The sequence below is a fragment of the Chlorocebus sabaeus genome, chromosome 17 (genome assembly GCF_047675955.1).
Source record: "Chlorocebus sabaeus isolate Y175 chromosome 17, mChlSab1.0.hap1, whole genome shotgun sequence".
NCBI classification, from domain to species: Eukaryota; Metazoa; Chordata; class Mammalia; order Primates; family Cercopithecidae; genus Chlorocebus; species Chlorocebus sabaeus.
The window spans coordinates 72,910,832-72,926,929 of NC_132920.1; the positions used below are offsets into that span (position 1 = coordinate 72,910,832).

Genomic DNA, 16,098 nt, shown 5'->3' on the forward strand with positions numbered 1-16,098 from the left:
TTTGCATCATAGGTAGCTTATTTTATTGGATTGCTTTGCCAATAACACTTTCTTACATTCAGGAGACTTCCCTCAGACACATGTCTACAAGACCTGAGAGGGACAGGTCCCAGCCACAAGTTCAAACTTTCTTCAGTGTCTTTCATGTCTTTCTCACCAAAAGCGAAGCCAAGACTTCTCCTCTCATCCCCGCTTCCCAGAGATCAGTCCTTAATTACGGATACAGTGAACTCAAATGGAATCCCGAACAACCGATCACTTGGTAAGGGGAAGGCTGAGGAACACTAAGACAGATGGTTCCACTTATCCTGGGAGCCAAAGACAGGTCTCCAGTGTACGGTGGCACGCTAATGGAAGTGACCAGGTCATCATTGGTCAGGGGCTGGCTTCGGACATGTTCCAGCATCTCCAGGCCTGCAAAAGATGTGCCCAGGGTTAATGCACCAGGGCCCATAACTGGGGCCCATTGGCAGGCCTGGACTCCATCAGGGAGGCTGCAGGGAGGATGTCACCCCAGCCCAGGCCTTCCAAGGTAACCCATTTACACCTCCCAGCTACCTTCCCCACCTTAAGCAATCTCATGCCAAAAAAAAAAAAATGAGCACTTTTCTTCCCAATGGACTCTGGGAAGTACCTGGATTCCCTAGCCAAAAAGGGATTCTTCAAGAATCCAAGATGCCACACAACTTAGCCAGAACTCCACCACCAAGTCCAAAACCACAGTTCAGCCAAGAATACCTACCTCGAGCATGATGATAGGAGTCCTGGCTCCCCACGCAATAGAACATGTGCAGCAGCCACTGCCTTGCCCTGTGTGGTCCGACTACAGTCACACGAGTCTGGCCTGTAGCTGTGAACCAACTCTCCAGCTGAATAAGGGTGTGGCTGTGCACCTCAATGCATCGAAGGTATGTGTCACCGTGCCCTGTGAGCATAAGAGGTGAGAGGAGGGTCTGTCAAGCACCAGCCCTTGGGGAGTCGGGAGGTGGCCTTGAGGGAACTTCCGGATGTGTGACTGATGAAGGTGGAAAAGGAGGAAAAGATTGAAAACCGGGAAGACAAGGATGAAGGCGGGGACGTTAGCAAGGGCCACTCACCAAAGATGAGCTCCTCCTGGTCCTCTTCCATGTGGAACACCATTGGAGCATGAAAGTTTTCAGGCAGGGTCCACCACGGCTTCTTGCTGAGAGCACTAGTTCCCATGTCCATGCTCTGCTCCGACCTGATACAGAATAAGGACAAGTCCAGGCAATTGGTTAGCAAAAGACTTGGAAAAGTGAGAGAGGACCTAGGCTCTGTCCTTAACATAGGAACCCAACAACCTGCCCCTTGAACTACCTTAGGGTGAGTGAGCGTACAATCCCGGTAGCTCTTCCCAAGATAATTCATTCCAAGTAATTATCTGTTCTGAGCTTAATCCCTTTATGCCAAACTTAATCTTATTTGATTAGTGCTTGCCTTTCTAATGCCCTGGAATCAAAATATTTCCTCACTCTAAATCCAAAGGATTTGAGAGCAGATCTACTGGGTATGAACCAGGGCAGGGGTTGAAAGATAGAGGTGCAGGAAGTCTCCAAATGGGCTCCCTAGATTTGCACAGGTGCTGGCAGTCACCCAATGACCACATGGTGTATTCCAACAAGACGGAGTTTGGTGTGCTGCATCAAGGGAGAGCAAACAACATAGGAAAATAAACTTTACACAAACAGAATAACAGAATAATGTTATTATTATTGTTAAAAGGCATTTTTTGTTTGTTTGTTTGAGACACACTTTTGGTCTTTTCACCCAGGCTGGAGTGCAATGGCACGATCTCGGCTCGCTGTAACCTCTGCCTCCTGGGTTCAAGCAATTCTTCTGCCTCAGCCTCCTGAGTAGCTGGGATGACAGGCATGCACCACCACGCCCAGCTAATTTTTGTATTTTTAATAGAGATGAGGTTTCACCATGTCGGCCAGGCTGGTCTGGAACTCCTGACCTCAGATGATCCACCCACCCGAGCCTCCCAAAGTGCTGGGATTACAGGCATGAGCCACAGCACCCAGCCCAACATGTTTTAGAATAGAGCAGTAGTGGTTGAAATGTATGCATTTGGGATGAAATTTGAGACAGAGCCCTCAGGACTTTCTGATTTCAAGATTTGGGGCAAGTAGCTCCAAAATAAAACGTTTTTAAAAATTTGATTCCGTATTTCCCCCAGTGTCTTTCCACCTCTTCATCCTGCAGCTGTGGCAGCAGCGACAGCAGTTACCCCAACCTGAGGCTGCACCCTGGGTAATACCCATAAGCCCCCTCATCTGAGCCCCTTTCTGTGCCCCACAGACATCCATCTGAAAGAATCAAATGGACGGCCGGGCGCAGTGGCTCACACCTGTGATCCCAGTACTTCGGGAGGCCGAGGTAGGCAGATCACCTGAGGTCAGAAGTTCGAGACCAGCCTGGCCAGCATGGTGAAACCCCATCTCTACTAAAAATACAAAAATTAGCCAGGCATAGTGGCGTGCATCTGTAATCTCAGCTACTCCGGAGGCTGTGGTTGGAGAATCACTTGACCTGGGAGGTGGAGGTTGCAGTGAGTGGAGATTGCACCACTGCACTCCAGCTTGGGCAATAGAGCAAGAAAAAAAAAAAAGAATCAAGTGGAAGAGGTAGCTCCTTGCAAGAAGGAGATTAAGTCACACTTGCTGCCTCCTCTCAGTCAGAAAATGGGGTGCAGCAAGCTAGGACCACCAGGTGGCCCTGAGAAAACACTAACACGCACTCCTTTCCTGTTGCAGGCTGTTTCCCCAAGAGTGGAGAGAAATGTGAATGCCTCCAACAAGTCTGTTCAGGGACAGCAGTGGAGTCCCAGACCTAGCACCAGGTCCTGGTCCTCCTTCCAGGTAAGGCAGCAAGACTGGCTATATTGGGTTTTGGTAGTGGGAGACAGACCTGAGGAGGAAGCCTGGGTGGACTATTGTGAGAAATACGAGACCACATGTGCATCTCCTGGAAAATCATTTTGCACAGTCCTGAAATTGAGAGCTTGGAGCATCCCCCTTCCTGCTCCCTCTTTCCTTCCCCTCTCTCCCACGTCTTCTACTTTAATCTGATGTTCCATTTTTCTCTTTCTCTCTGCTCTGTCTCTCCTCTCTCTCTGTCTCTGTCTCCTCTCTCTTCTCTCTCTCATCTTCCCTTCTTCCCCCTCCTTCCTCTCTCCTTCCTCCTGGTTTTCTTTCCCCTGTGAGAGGAGACTGCCTTTTCTCAGAGAAAAGACGTAGGATGAAGTAAACAAAGATTTCTTTCTGTCCAGAGGGAAAAATAAGATAGAATATACGATCTGAGAAAATTAGAGTACAGAATGTAATTAAACAGAAAAAAGGTAGTTAACAAGATATCCCAGCCCCTTGGTCAGTGAGGGGAAGCATTAGGTATGACTTATCTCCCTCTTCCAAGAGGCTACCTCTTCCAGTTGATTCTTTCAAATGAACAAATATTAACCAACAATCCAATCCACTTTCAATTGCTTAATTACTGGTCCTTTTAAGTGCCAACCATCTGACTTTTCCTGTTTCCACCTGTCCTGTGGAGCTATCTGGTATTGCATATCAGTGTTAATGTCTGAACTTTAAGGGATTTTTTGAAGAAAAAACTTATAAATAAATTATTACATTCCTGAGGTTTTCTGGTATGGCCTTTATGTTGGGAGGCAAAAAAAAATAAAAAAAGAAAAGGTAAAGTTTCAAAACATTTATTTATAAGTGACATCAGTGTTAACAGGACACTTGGATTTCTATTGAGAAAGCTAATCTTCTAGTTAGCTTTGTGTACATGTTGATAATCACTTTCTCAATTATTAACCCTTTGGTGAAATAAAGAAACCATTTCACTTTTGCGTTAAAGCTTAAAAAATAAAAAAGTCCAGCTCAGCAATGTGGTGGCTACCAGGAAGCTGAGGCAGGAGGACTGCTTGAACCCAGGAGTTCAAGGTGTGTTATGATCATGCCATTGCACTCCAGCCGAGGTGAGAGTGAAACCCAGTCTCTTGAAAAAAAAAAAAAATTATATTCAACATTTAAAAATTATCTTTCAAAAACAACAAAGCACTTATGTACTGGGAAGGGGTGGCTGCCAGCTAGGGCCAGCTAGTGCCACTGGAAAAATTATTCATGCATAATTATCAAAATAATATTATCCAAAGTACCATATAGGACCACAAACAGAGTCAGAGATAGTGTGCAGTAAGTTGTCTATTGCTACTTATGCACAATCTTGGTTACCTCACATTTTAGAGCAATAAAAAAAGGCAAGGTTTGCAAGTGTAACACATGGAGTAAGTAATCATCTTTATTTTGTGTATTCATGGGAAGGTGCACACACACAGGAAGGAGAGGAGCCCTGGTGCTCTTGGCTTTGCCTGTCCCTGCTGGATGTGGACTCACAGCAAGACGGACACATCTGAAAACAAAAGTGTCGCTAACTTTCTAATGGTGGAGGGGTTTTTATTTTTGTTTTTATTTATTTTATTTTATTTATTTATTTATTTATTTATTTGAGACGGAGTCTCTCTATCGCCCAGGCTGGAGTGCAGTGGCGCAATCTCGGCTCACTGCAAACTCCACCTCCCAGGTTCACGTCATTCTCCTGCCTCAGCCTCCCGAGTAACTGGGACTATTGGCGCTCGCCACTGCGCCCGGCTAATTTTTTGTATTTTTAGTAGAGTCGGGGTTTCACCGTGTTAGCTAGGATGGTCTCGATCTCCTGACCTCGTGATCCGCCCGCCTCGGCCTCCCAAAGTGCTGGGATTACAGGCATGAGCCACCGCGCCCGGCCTATTTTTGTTTTTATTATTTTGTTTTGTTTTCAGAGACAGGGTCTTGCCCTATTGCCCAGGCCAGAGAGTAGTGTCGTGATCATAGCTCATTGCAGTCTCAAACTCCTGGGCTCAAGTGATCCTCCCGACTCAGCCGCCCAAAGCACTGGGATTATAGGCATGAGACACTGCACCCAGCCTGATTGTAGAGTATTTAAAAAGCAGGATTATGTTAACAAATATGCACTCAAATAAAATATAGTTTCTATTGCATCCTACATGCGTTCTCAAGATTCCTTATACTTGAACAAATAGATAATCTATGAGAAATTGGCAGCTTCAAATGTATGGGTTTCATTTAGCATGGCTTCTCATGTTCCCAGGTCATACATCCATTTCTTATTCAGTGGCTCCATCACTCTGTCAATCTCTGGCTGTCAGTTGCACTTTTTCAACTCCCACGTGACGTCAAAACATAGAAAAAGAGAACTCTGCTTAGTGCTGATGGACACTAACTCCTAACATCAATTTAATTCCAGGTGATTAGACTAATCATGATAATCTAATTCCCCTTGCCAGTGATTGCTTTAGGAAATGGCACATGTCCCAGTTTTGAAATGAAGTAAAACCTAAAGGAGGCTTCCAGCAGAGGTTGTCTCATTTCTGAAGAGAGACACAAAAAAGAACTTGTCTCTTCTTTCCTTCTCACAGTGTTTATAGCAGGATATGATTTTGGAATCAGCTACAAGTATTTTGCTACCAACCTGAAGAGGAAGCCAACACAAAGCGGAAAGGGAGGCAAACCAAGAAACTGAATTTGAGCCCTTGGCATAATATGCCTGGAATGCCTGCTATTGGCAATAATACAGTGCTTTATTAGCATCCAACTGGACCAGTGTTTCCTGTTACTTGCTGTTCAAAGCATGCTACATAATTCTGGTCCCTTTTACATACTTCTCTCATTTTGATTGAGATCAGCAATGTTCCACTTTCCAAGGAGGGAGAATGAACTGTAGGTAGCAATGTTTTATCACATAAAACCTCAAGAGTGAAAAGCACAAAGTATATCTTGACTATTTTCATTCATAAGCACTTTCCAAGTTATATAATATTAAGCATCAAATAATTTTTTTTTTTGATATGGAGTCTCACTCTGTTGCCCAGGCTGCAGTGCAGTGGCACAATCTTGGCTCACTGCAACCTCCACCTCCCGGGTTCAAGGAATTCTCCTGTCTCAGCCTCCTGAGTAGCTGGGATTATAAGCGTGCTAATTTTTGTATTTTTAGTAGAAACAGGTTTTGCTACGTCGGCCAGACTGGTGTCATCAAACTCCTGACCTCAAGCGATCCACCCGCCTCAGCCTCCCAAAGTTCTGGGATTACAGGCTGAGCCACTGTGCCCACCCTAGCATCAAATAATTTATAATTAAAACGTATATGCAGTAGTTCTGGCCTTATTGAGTACCAAAAAACTAGTATTATAGAAAAATCCTTACCACTTTATCGTGTAGCGAAAAACAAATAAATGAGAGAAAAAGTCCTATTTATACATTAAAAATCAAAGTCCTTCAGTTGGAATTCTCTTACTATGTAGCTTGCTAGAGAGAAATCCTATTAATACAACTAGTATGAGAAAGTCTGCAGTGATATTTCTATCAAACCTGAGAAAATACACTGGGAATAGCTCCAATAAATTTAATAAAAGTCAAAAAATTATTCTCAAGGACACTAGACTTAATGTTGAATCAAAGAACCTATAGCAAACAAAAATACTATAGAAAGCCAATCATCGGCCCTCTAACCTAAACATGTACCAGAAAAATATTTACATCTAATGCATAAAAAGTTTCAGTCCCATCTTAATTTTTAAGTATCACTGAATGTATACCGGAAAATATAAACATAAAAAGAAATGTTTCAATGTCTTCTATTTTGGACATAAGGAAACTCACATAATTGCAACTGTACTAAAACCATAGATTCCGCTATTTCGCACTCAAGGAAGTACACAGTTCGATGACAAAAATAATTTAAATTAAATCTTATCCTTTTTTTAAAAAATGTTCTTTTTCTTTTTCTTTTCTTTCTTTTTTTTTTTTCTGAGACAGGGTCTCGTTCTGTCCTCCATGCTGGAGTACAGTAGCAAGATCACAGCTCACTGCACCCTTAGCCTTCCGGACTCATTCAATCCTCCTGTCTCAGCCTCCTGAGTAGCCCAGGCTGATCTTGAACTACTGGGGTCAAGAGATTGGCCCATTTCAGCCTCCCAAAGTAGAGGGATTATAGGCATAAGCCACAGGGCCCAGGCCTTGGCCTAAATCATCCTTTTTAAAAATTTTTTATTTTTTTCCAACACGGTCTCACCCTGTCATGCAGGCTGGACTGCAGTGGTGGAATCTGGGTTCACTGCAACCTCCACCTCCCAGGCTCAAACAATTCTTATGCCTCAGCCTCCTGAGTAGCTGGCACTACAGGCCTGAGCCACCACACCCAGCTAATTTTCCTATTTTTTGTAGAGATGGGGGTCTCCCTATGTTGCCCAGGCTGATCTCTAACTTGTGGGCTCAAGCAATCTGCCTTCCTCAGCCTCCCAAACTGGAGGGATTACAGGTGTGAGCCACTGCGCTGGCCCTAAATCATATCCTAATAATTATCTCGTTGAAAATTTTTCTACAGATATCACAATGTATTTAGAGTAAATTAGCTCTTCTGGTAATTTAGAGCAATTGTCAGACAAACATTTTCTATAAAGGGCCGGACAGTAAATATTTTATACTCTGTGGCATGAAGTCTGTGTCAAAACCAGCCTCACTCAGGCTGGGTTCAATGGCTCACACCTGTAATCCCAGCACTTTGGGAGCCAAGGCAGGTGGTTCGCTTTGAACTCAGCAGCTGGAGACCAGCCTGGGCAACATGGCAAAACCCCATTTCTTCAAAAGACAAAAAATAAATAAATAAATAAATAAATAAATAGAATTTTAAAAATTAAAAAAAAAATTAGCCAACCATGGTGGCTCATGACTATAGTCACAGCTACTCAGGAATCTGAGGCTGGAGAACGGCTTGAGACAGGTAAGCGAAGATTGCAGTGAGCTGAGATCATGCCACTGCACTGCAGCCTGGGCAACAGACTAAGATCCTACCTCGAAAAAATAATAATAAATTATCCACTCATCGAATGCAGTGCCAAAGGGGTCAGAGGCAATACATAAATGATGGGTACTGCTCTGTCCCAATAAAACTTTATTTAGGCCAGGCGCGGTGGCTCACGTCTGTAATCCCAGCACTCTGGGAAGCCGAGGCGGGCGGATCACAAGGTCAGCAGATCGAGACCATCCTGGCTAACAGGGTGAAACCCCGTCTCTACTAAAAATACAAAAAAGCCGGGCGTGGTGGCGGGTGCCTGTAGTCCCAGCTACTCGGGAGGCTGAGGCAGGAGAACGGCGTGAACCCGGGAGGCGGAGCTTGCAGTGAGCCGAGATCGCGCCACTGCACTCCAGCCTGGGCGACACAGCGAGACTCCGTCTCGAAAAATAAACTTAAAAAAAAAAAAAAGACCTTTATTTATAAACACAAACTGAATTTTATATAATTTTATGTCATAAAAGATCATCCTTTTGATTTTTTAAACCATGTAAAAATTTTAAAGTAATTCCTAAACTACAAGATCTACAAAAAGCAGGCATGAAAAAGGCTTAGTCCTATCCATGTACTAAATAGTACAATACTTCAATAAATAAAAGGCTGTAATTTTATTAATGCATGAAAAGACCAATCAATGAAATAGAACAGAAAACCAAAAATACACCCATATATATGCATAGAAATTTAATATTTAATAAAGGAGACAATTCAGATTACTGTGGAAAAGGCAGACTACTCAATCAAGGATTGAATTATCATTGGAATAAACAGGTTAACCTATTAAAAATCCATTTGAGGCCAGGTGCAGTGGGGCACACCTGTAATCCCAGCACTCTGGGAGGTAAAGGAGGGAGGATCACTTAAGCCAAGGAGATTGAGATCAGCCTGGGCAAGATGGTGAAACCTTGTCTCCACAAAAATAAAAATAATGGGAAAATTGGCCAGGCATAGTGGTCCATGCCTGTGGTCCTAGCTACTCAGGAGATCGAGGTGGGAAGGTAACTGGAGCCCAGGAATTTGAGGCTGCAGTGAGCTATGATCACACCACTGCACTCCAGCCTGGGTGACAGAGTGAGGCTCTGTCTCCAAAAACAACAACAACAACAACAAACAGTAAAATTAGATTTAAATATATATGTAAAATAATAAAAACAATAAAAATTCATCTGAACTATACCTAACAACCTCAATCGAATCACACCTCAGGAACATCAGACATTTAAATGTAAAAAAGAAAACTCAAACCATACCAGAGGAAACCATTAGCAAATATTTTATAGTCATGGAATAAGGAGGGCATTCCTAAGAATGAAACAAAATCCACAGACAATAAACATAAAAAGATTCAGGCTGGGCACAGTGACTCATGCCTGTAATCCCAGCACTTTGGGAGGTCGAGGCGGGGCAGATCACTTGAGGTCTGGAGTTTGAGACCAGCCTGGCCAACATGGAGAAACCCCATCTCTACTAAAAATACAAAAATTAGCTAGGCGTGGTGGTGCGTGCCTGTTATCCCAGCTCCTAGGGAGGCTGACGCAGGAGAATCACTTGAGCCAGGGGGGCAGAGGTTGCAGTGAGCTGAGATTGGGCCACTGCACTGCAGCCTGGGCAACAGAATGAGACTCTGTCTTAAAATTTAAAAATAAATAAATAAATAAATAAAAGACTACATAGCTATAAGAAATTACGAGAAAGTGTTTCTGCTCTAAAATGCAACCACCCACAAGATATATTGTTAAAAAATGGCCAGGTGCTAAAGAGTGTACTGTATGATGCCATCTATACACAAAAAGGAAGAAAAGAAATTGTGTATGTGTATTTATCTGAGAACTAAGGGTACACAATAAATTAGAAACAGGTTTTTTACAGCCGGGCGTGGTGGCTCACGCCTATAATCCCAGCACTTTGGGAGGCCAAGGCGGGCGGATCACAAGGTCAGGAGATCGAGACCATCCTGGCTAACACAGTGAAACCCCATCTCTACTAAAAATACAAAAAATTAGCCGGGCATGGTGTCAGGTGCCTGTAGTCCCAGCTACTCGGGAGGCTGAGGCAAGAGAATGACCTGGGAGGCGGAGTTTGCAGTGAGCCGAGATTGCCCCACTGCACTCCAGCTTGAGCGACAAGAGCAAGAGTCCGTCTCAAAAAGAAAAAAGCAAAAAAAAAAGAAACAGGTTTCTTACAAGAAATGATACTGTATAACTGACAGACAGGATTTGGCGAGTATCTTTTTCATTAAAAGCACTTTTTGAATTTTGAACGCAATAAAGATATTATATATTCAAAAAACAAAATTTTAAATTCAAATGAAAATGACTTATCTGAATTTTTTTCAATTATTGGTTTACTAAAAAAAAAATAATAATACAGTTTTTTTTTTTTTTGGAGACAGGGTCTCTCACTCTGTCACCCAGGCTGGAGTGCAGTAGTCAGATGCTTGGCTCACTGCAGCCTCTGCCTCCTAGGTTCAAACAATTCTCCCACCTCAGCCTCCTGAGTAGCTGGGATTATAGGGGCATGCCACTACGTCCAGATAATTTTTGCGTTTTTAATAGAGACAAGGTTTCATCATGTTGGCCAGGCTGGTCTTGAACTCCTGACCTCAGGTGATCCACCCCCCCACCGCCACTTCTTGGCCTCCCAAAGTGCTGGGATTACAGGCATTAGCCACAACTCCTGGCTTTTTTTTTTTTTTTTTTTTTTAACCAGTTTCCTCAAGAAAATGCTTCAGGCAAGCATCTTTTAGTGGGATTATTGCTTGCGGTCATTAGAAAGTGACAGGTCACACCAGGCACGTTGGCTCATGCCTGCAATCCCAGCACTTTGGGAGGCCGAGGCAGGCAGATCACCTGAGGTCGGGAGTTCAAGACCAGCCTGGCCAACATAGTGAAACTCCATCTCTACTAAAAATACAAAAATTAACTGGGTGCGGTGGCAGGTGCCTTTCATCCCAGCTACTCAGGAGGCTGAGGCTGGAGAATCGCTTGAACCTGGGAGGTGGAGGTTGTAGTGAGCCAAGATCACGCCACTGCACTCCAGCCTGGGTAAAAGAGTGAGACCCTGCTTCAAAAAAAAAAAAAAAAAAAAGGTGATAGGTCAGACTCCTTAAACTACACTAAGTTTATACAGACCTTTATGAGAAGAAGTATTTTCTAGAAATTTGTGTAATAAAAACTAGCACAGAGTCATGACTGTCGAACCTGAAGTTTGAATGGAGTTAGAAATACTGTGGTACCTTAGACAATCATGAGATTCTTCCCTAGGAATGTTTTAGTAAAATCAAAGTGGATTACTTTCCAAAGGTCAGGCATATACATTTATCTTCTTAGGCTTAGTAATTTAGAATGTGCTTCACTCCTTTACAGGTCCTTTTTTATTCAGTATTAGAATAAATTCCTAGCCATTAAGAAGACTTTCATTCATTTATTCAACAAATAATTATTTAGTGCCTACTATTTGGCAGGTGCTGTGCTAGGCCTCAGGAGCATTATAACATTGAACAATTCATTTCTAGAAAATAGCTTCATTGAACAACTGTTGAGTATATTATTTATAAACTTATAGAAAATATTATTCTCATTAAAAAATGGCCATTATGTGTAGACAATTTTTATTGGCAGTCTGTGAACAATCTGAACTCTTTCAACATTTGCTTTATAGACTCGCTTTAGATATAAGCCAGTCAGGGAGTCTGGCGTTACAAATGATATTTAGTCATCAAAAAGCAGCAGGATAGAACGTTCTTACAACTATTAACAGACAGTTTACCATGGTAGGAGAAGGGTGCCTGTCAGTTGGTAAGACATTTCCACGTGTCTCATCTTATATAATCCACACTCCTGTTATCCCCATTTTACTATCAGGAAACTGATTTTAAGATAAGTTTCAACAGGTGTCTAACCAGTAAATGGTGGAGTTCGAACTGGAACCCAACTCTCCTTATGTCAAGGTTTATATTCTTTCTACTAAGGCATGGGCTTAATGTTTATAAAATAAAATGCTTTAAGTAAATTACCTAGAGGTGCACCTGAGTTAACATAATTAAAATTACTAGCAGATCCTTACCAAAAATTTCTCAAAGAAGGTTCTGACTAATATATATTAAAAGGCATGGCCAGTGGGGCACAGTGGCTCAAGCCTGTAATCCTAATACTTTAGGAGGCTGAGGCAGGCAGACAGCTTGAGCCCAAGAGTTTGAGACCAGCCTGGGCAACATGGCAAAACTCCATCTCTACAAAAAATACGAAAATTAGCTGGGCATGGTGGCATGGACCTATAGTCCCAGCTACTTGAGAGGCTGAGGTAGGAAGATTGCTTGAGCCCAGGAGGTCAAGACTTCAGTGAGCTTTCATCGTACCACTCCAATCCAGCCTAGATGACAGAGTTTGTCTCAAAAGAATAAACAAAAACAAAGAGCAAGGCATAGCCTTCCCTAGGAATTTGGTTTGGGGATTCTCTAACAATAGTAACCGAGGATGTCTGGGGTCTTGTTGGGAATTTTTTTTTTTTTTTTTTTGAGACGAAGTCTCACTCTGTCGCCAGACTAGAGTGCAGTGGCATGATCTTGACTCACTGCAACCTCTGCCTCCCAGGTTCAAGAGATTCTTCTGCCTCAGCCTCCCAAGTAGCTGGGACTACAGGCGCACACTACCACATCCGGCTAATTTTTGCATTTTTAGTAGAGATAGGGTTTCACCATGTTGGCCAGGATGGTCTTGATCTCCTGACCTCGTGATCCACTTGCCTCAGCCTCCCAAAGTGCTGGAATTACAGGTGTGAGTCACCAGGCCTGGCCCTTTCTGGTTCTTGATTATAATTCATCTTTAAATAGTTAAGAGCAACTTGTGCTGTCTGATATTCATGGCCTAGTAAAACTCTTTGACCCTCAGACAAATACAGTATGATTTCATATATATGAAATATCTAGGCCAGGCATGGTATCTCACACCTGTACCCCCAGCACTCCGGGAGGCTGGGATTTTTACTGAGTCCAGGTCCCATCTTTCCTCACTTTGGAAGGCTTTCTGCTGACAAATCCAATATGCCTTTTTTTTTTTTTTTTTTTTTTTTTGAGACGGACTCTCACTCTGTCACCCAGGCTGGAGTGCAGTGGCTATTTATAGCGGCAGTTATAGCGCACTAGCCTGGAGTTCCTGGGCTCAAGCCATCCTCCTGCCCTAGCTTCCTGAATAACTAGGACTACAGCCATGCAGTACCACAACTGGCTAAATCCAATTATTTTAAATTAGCTGGAAGAAAAAAGACATTGGGGTTCTTCTTACTTCCCCTTGAGAGGACCAGATCTGGTCCCCAATTTTTAGGACAAAAAGATTTACATTCAGAAAGCCAAGAACAGATCAAAGGGAATGCAGAAGCAGTCACATACTAGTTAGACGCAGAGAGAAAGTCATCCTTTAGATTTATAAACTCCTTGTCATGTTGTTTCCTCTCTGGGCCCCTTCTCCACACTTTTAAACAAGTATGTTGTGGTCTAAGTTGAGAGCTTGACAACGTTTTTGCTATGGTTGAGGCATCAATCTCTTTTGTAATTGAATCTATTCACCAAGGATAGTGTGAGCAAACCATGATCAAGCTCTTTGTCTTTGTCCTAACTAGGCATTTACCATATAAACATAATAAGAAACAAGCCCCTGCAAGTCTTTCTTTTTAACCAATTATCTGGTTGTTTCTCTTGCTGTAGTCCTGCCTTCATTAAAGCTGTCCGGGGGGGAGGGCACAATCTTTGGAAGCATATCTAAGATGCCAATTTCTTTGCATTTCAGTGAAAAGTAAGTCATCAGGGTATTTGAGACATCTCTTCAAGCTTTTCTTGATGGTCAGTATCAGCATGGCCCCTTCCTTTCCAGCTTTCCTCATTCCTAGAGTCTGCTATTGTGCCTTTATACCTTGAAATTGGGGTATACCCATATATCCATATAAAAAACCTTTTTGTTTCTGTAGTTATTACAGGGGAGTCCAGTGTGATTTACAGAACAAACTGAAATCATTCTATCAAGACATAACAAAGAATTAAGGGGAAGGGTCTGGGCTGGAGAATATTAATTAGCCCCTGACCCACCCTATCATCTTTCTCTAGTTCACAAAGATAACTCTCAATTTATCCTCAATGTTCAGAATAATGCCTAATACCTAGTAAAAAATCAACAAATATGTGTTTAGAGAATGAGTAAACGATTACCATAGTTTATTTACCTGCTGAAATTATAGTTTTCTAATTTTAAACTATTATGCAAAAAATGTTTCCAGTTAAATATTTTGCATACCTCTTTTTGAACTCCTGTTTATCTGTAGAATAAAAAAGTTAAATTAGAATGTCTGAAGCAGTGTTTTTCATTATAATCAATATTACTTCAAAGATTACTTAATTTTAATATTTTACTTCAATTAATACTGCCAAATCTACCCCCACCCCTGGCAGTGGCTATCCTGGTTTATACTTCTACCAAGAATATTCACTTTTCCACAAAATTGATATTTTCAAATTTCAGTTTTAGCCAGTGTGGGATAAAATGGATCTCTCTATTATTTTCCTTTGCATGCCAGCGTCACTAGCGCAGTTAAGCATCTTCTTTATGTGGTCAGTTTTATTTCATTCTTACTTCTTCATCTATTGTCTATTTACACATTTGTCCATTTCTCTATAGGGTTATCTTTTTCTTATATACATTTGTTTTCACTGTCTATTCCAGATGTTAATTCTTTGTGCACTGTATGTTTCCTCTTTTTAAACTTTATTCATGGTATTTTTGTTCTATGAAACATTTTAGCCCATACTCTCACATCATGGAAGAGTAATTTCCTTGCAAACCTCTCTTGTCTACTCCTACTCAGTAGCATCAAATCCAGTTGATTCAAGTCTTAACCTCTATTCAGAGGAAATATAGTGTGGTGATTAGAAGCATAGGCTAGGCATGGTGGCTCACACCTGTAATCCCAGCACTTTGGGAGGCCGAGGTGGGCGGATCACCTGAGGTAAGGAGTCTGAGACCAGCCTGGCCAACATGGTGAAACCCCGTCTCTGCTAAAAATACAAAAATTAGCTGGGCATGGTGGCACATGCCTGTAATCCCAGCTACTTGAGAGGCTGAAGCACAGGAATGGCTTGAACCCAGAAGGCAGGGATTGCAGTAAGCCAAGATCACGCCACTGCCTGGGCGACAGAGCTGGTCTCTGTCTCAATAAATAAATAAATAAATAAGCATAAACTCTAGGACTAGGCACAGTGGCTCATGCCTATAATCCCAACACTTTGGGAGGTTGAGGCGGGCGGACCCCTTGAGCCCAAGAATTTGAGACCAGCCTCAGCAATGTGGTGAAACCCTGTCACTACAAATAAATAAATAAATAAATAAATAAATAAATAAATAAATGAATGAATACAAAAAAAAAAAAAAAAAAAAAAAGAATAGGCCGGGAGCAGTGGCTCACACCTGTAATCCCAGCACTTTGGGAGGCCAAGGCAGGTGGATCACGAGGTCAGGAGTTTGAAACCAGACTGGCCAACTACTGGTGAAACCCCATCTCTACTAAAAATACAAAAATTAGCTGGGCGTGGTGGCAGGCACGTGTAATCCCAGCTACTCGGGAGGCTGAGGCAGGAGAATCGCTTGAACCCAGGAAGTGGACATTGCAGTGAGCCAAGATGGCACCACTGCCCTCCAGCCTGGGTGACAGAGTAAGACTGCATCTCAAAAAAAAAAAAAAAAAAAATAGCTTAGCTGGGCAAGGTGGTATGTATGTGCCTGTTGTCCCAGCTACTCAGGAGGCTGAGGTGAGAGAATTCATTGAGACTGGCAGGTTGGGGCTGCAGCGAGCCATGATGGTGCCACTGCACTCCAGCCTGCGCAACAGGAAAGAGGCCCTTTTCAAAAAAAAAAAAAAAAAAGCAGAGTCTCTGGGGCCAAACTGATGCGCTCATGCAAAAGTTTTGCCACTTACTGTATAACCTTGGGCCACTTGCTTAACCTCTCTGAACCTCACTCGCCTTCTTTGTAAACCAGAGGTGATAACAGTATACCCATTTCATAGGGCTGTGGTGAGAACTAGATGAGTTAATACATTTAAGGAGCTTAGAAGTGTCTGGTGCGTAGCAAGTGCTACGTAAATGTTAAACCTTTCCTGCCCTTTTCATCTGCTCCTCTT

At 42.5% G+C, this 16,098-nt stretch overlaps 1 protein-coding gene across 4 annotated transcripts in view; it reads right to left on the reverse strand.

Moving 5' to 3' along the window:
• KHDC1 (KH domain containing 1) overlaps window positions 1-16,098 on the reverse strand; it is a 16,905-nt gene continuing 807 nt past the window's right edge. For 2 of the 4 annotated variants that reach the window (XM_073006158.1, XM_073006159.1), the window contains exons 2-5: window positions 14,220-14,241; window positions 1,098-1,222; window positions 743-925; window positions 1-414 (exon numbers count right to left, since the gene is read on the reverse strand). In XM_073006158.1, the coding sequence (XP_072862259.1) occupies window positions 215-414; window positions 743-925; window positions 1,098-1,209 (495 nt within the window). In that variant the 5' untranslated portion in view covers window positions 1,210-1,222; window positions 14,220-14,241 and the 3' untranslated portion in view covers window positions 1-214. The remainder of the gene's footprint in view (window positions 415-742; window positions 926-1,097; window positions 1,223-14,219; window positions 14,242-16,098) is intronic. The other 2 variants (XM_073006156.1, XM_073006157.1) reach the window with 1 other exon arrangement.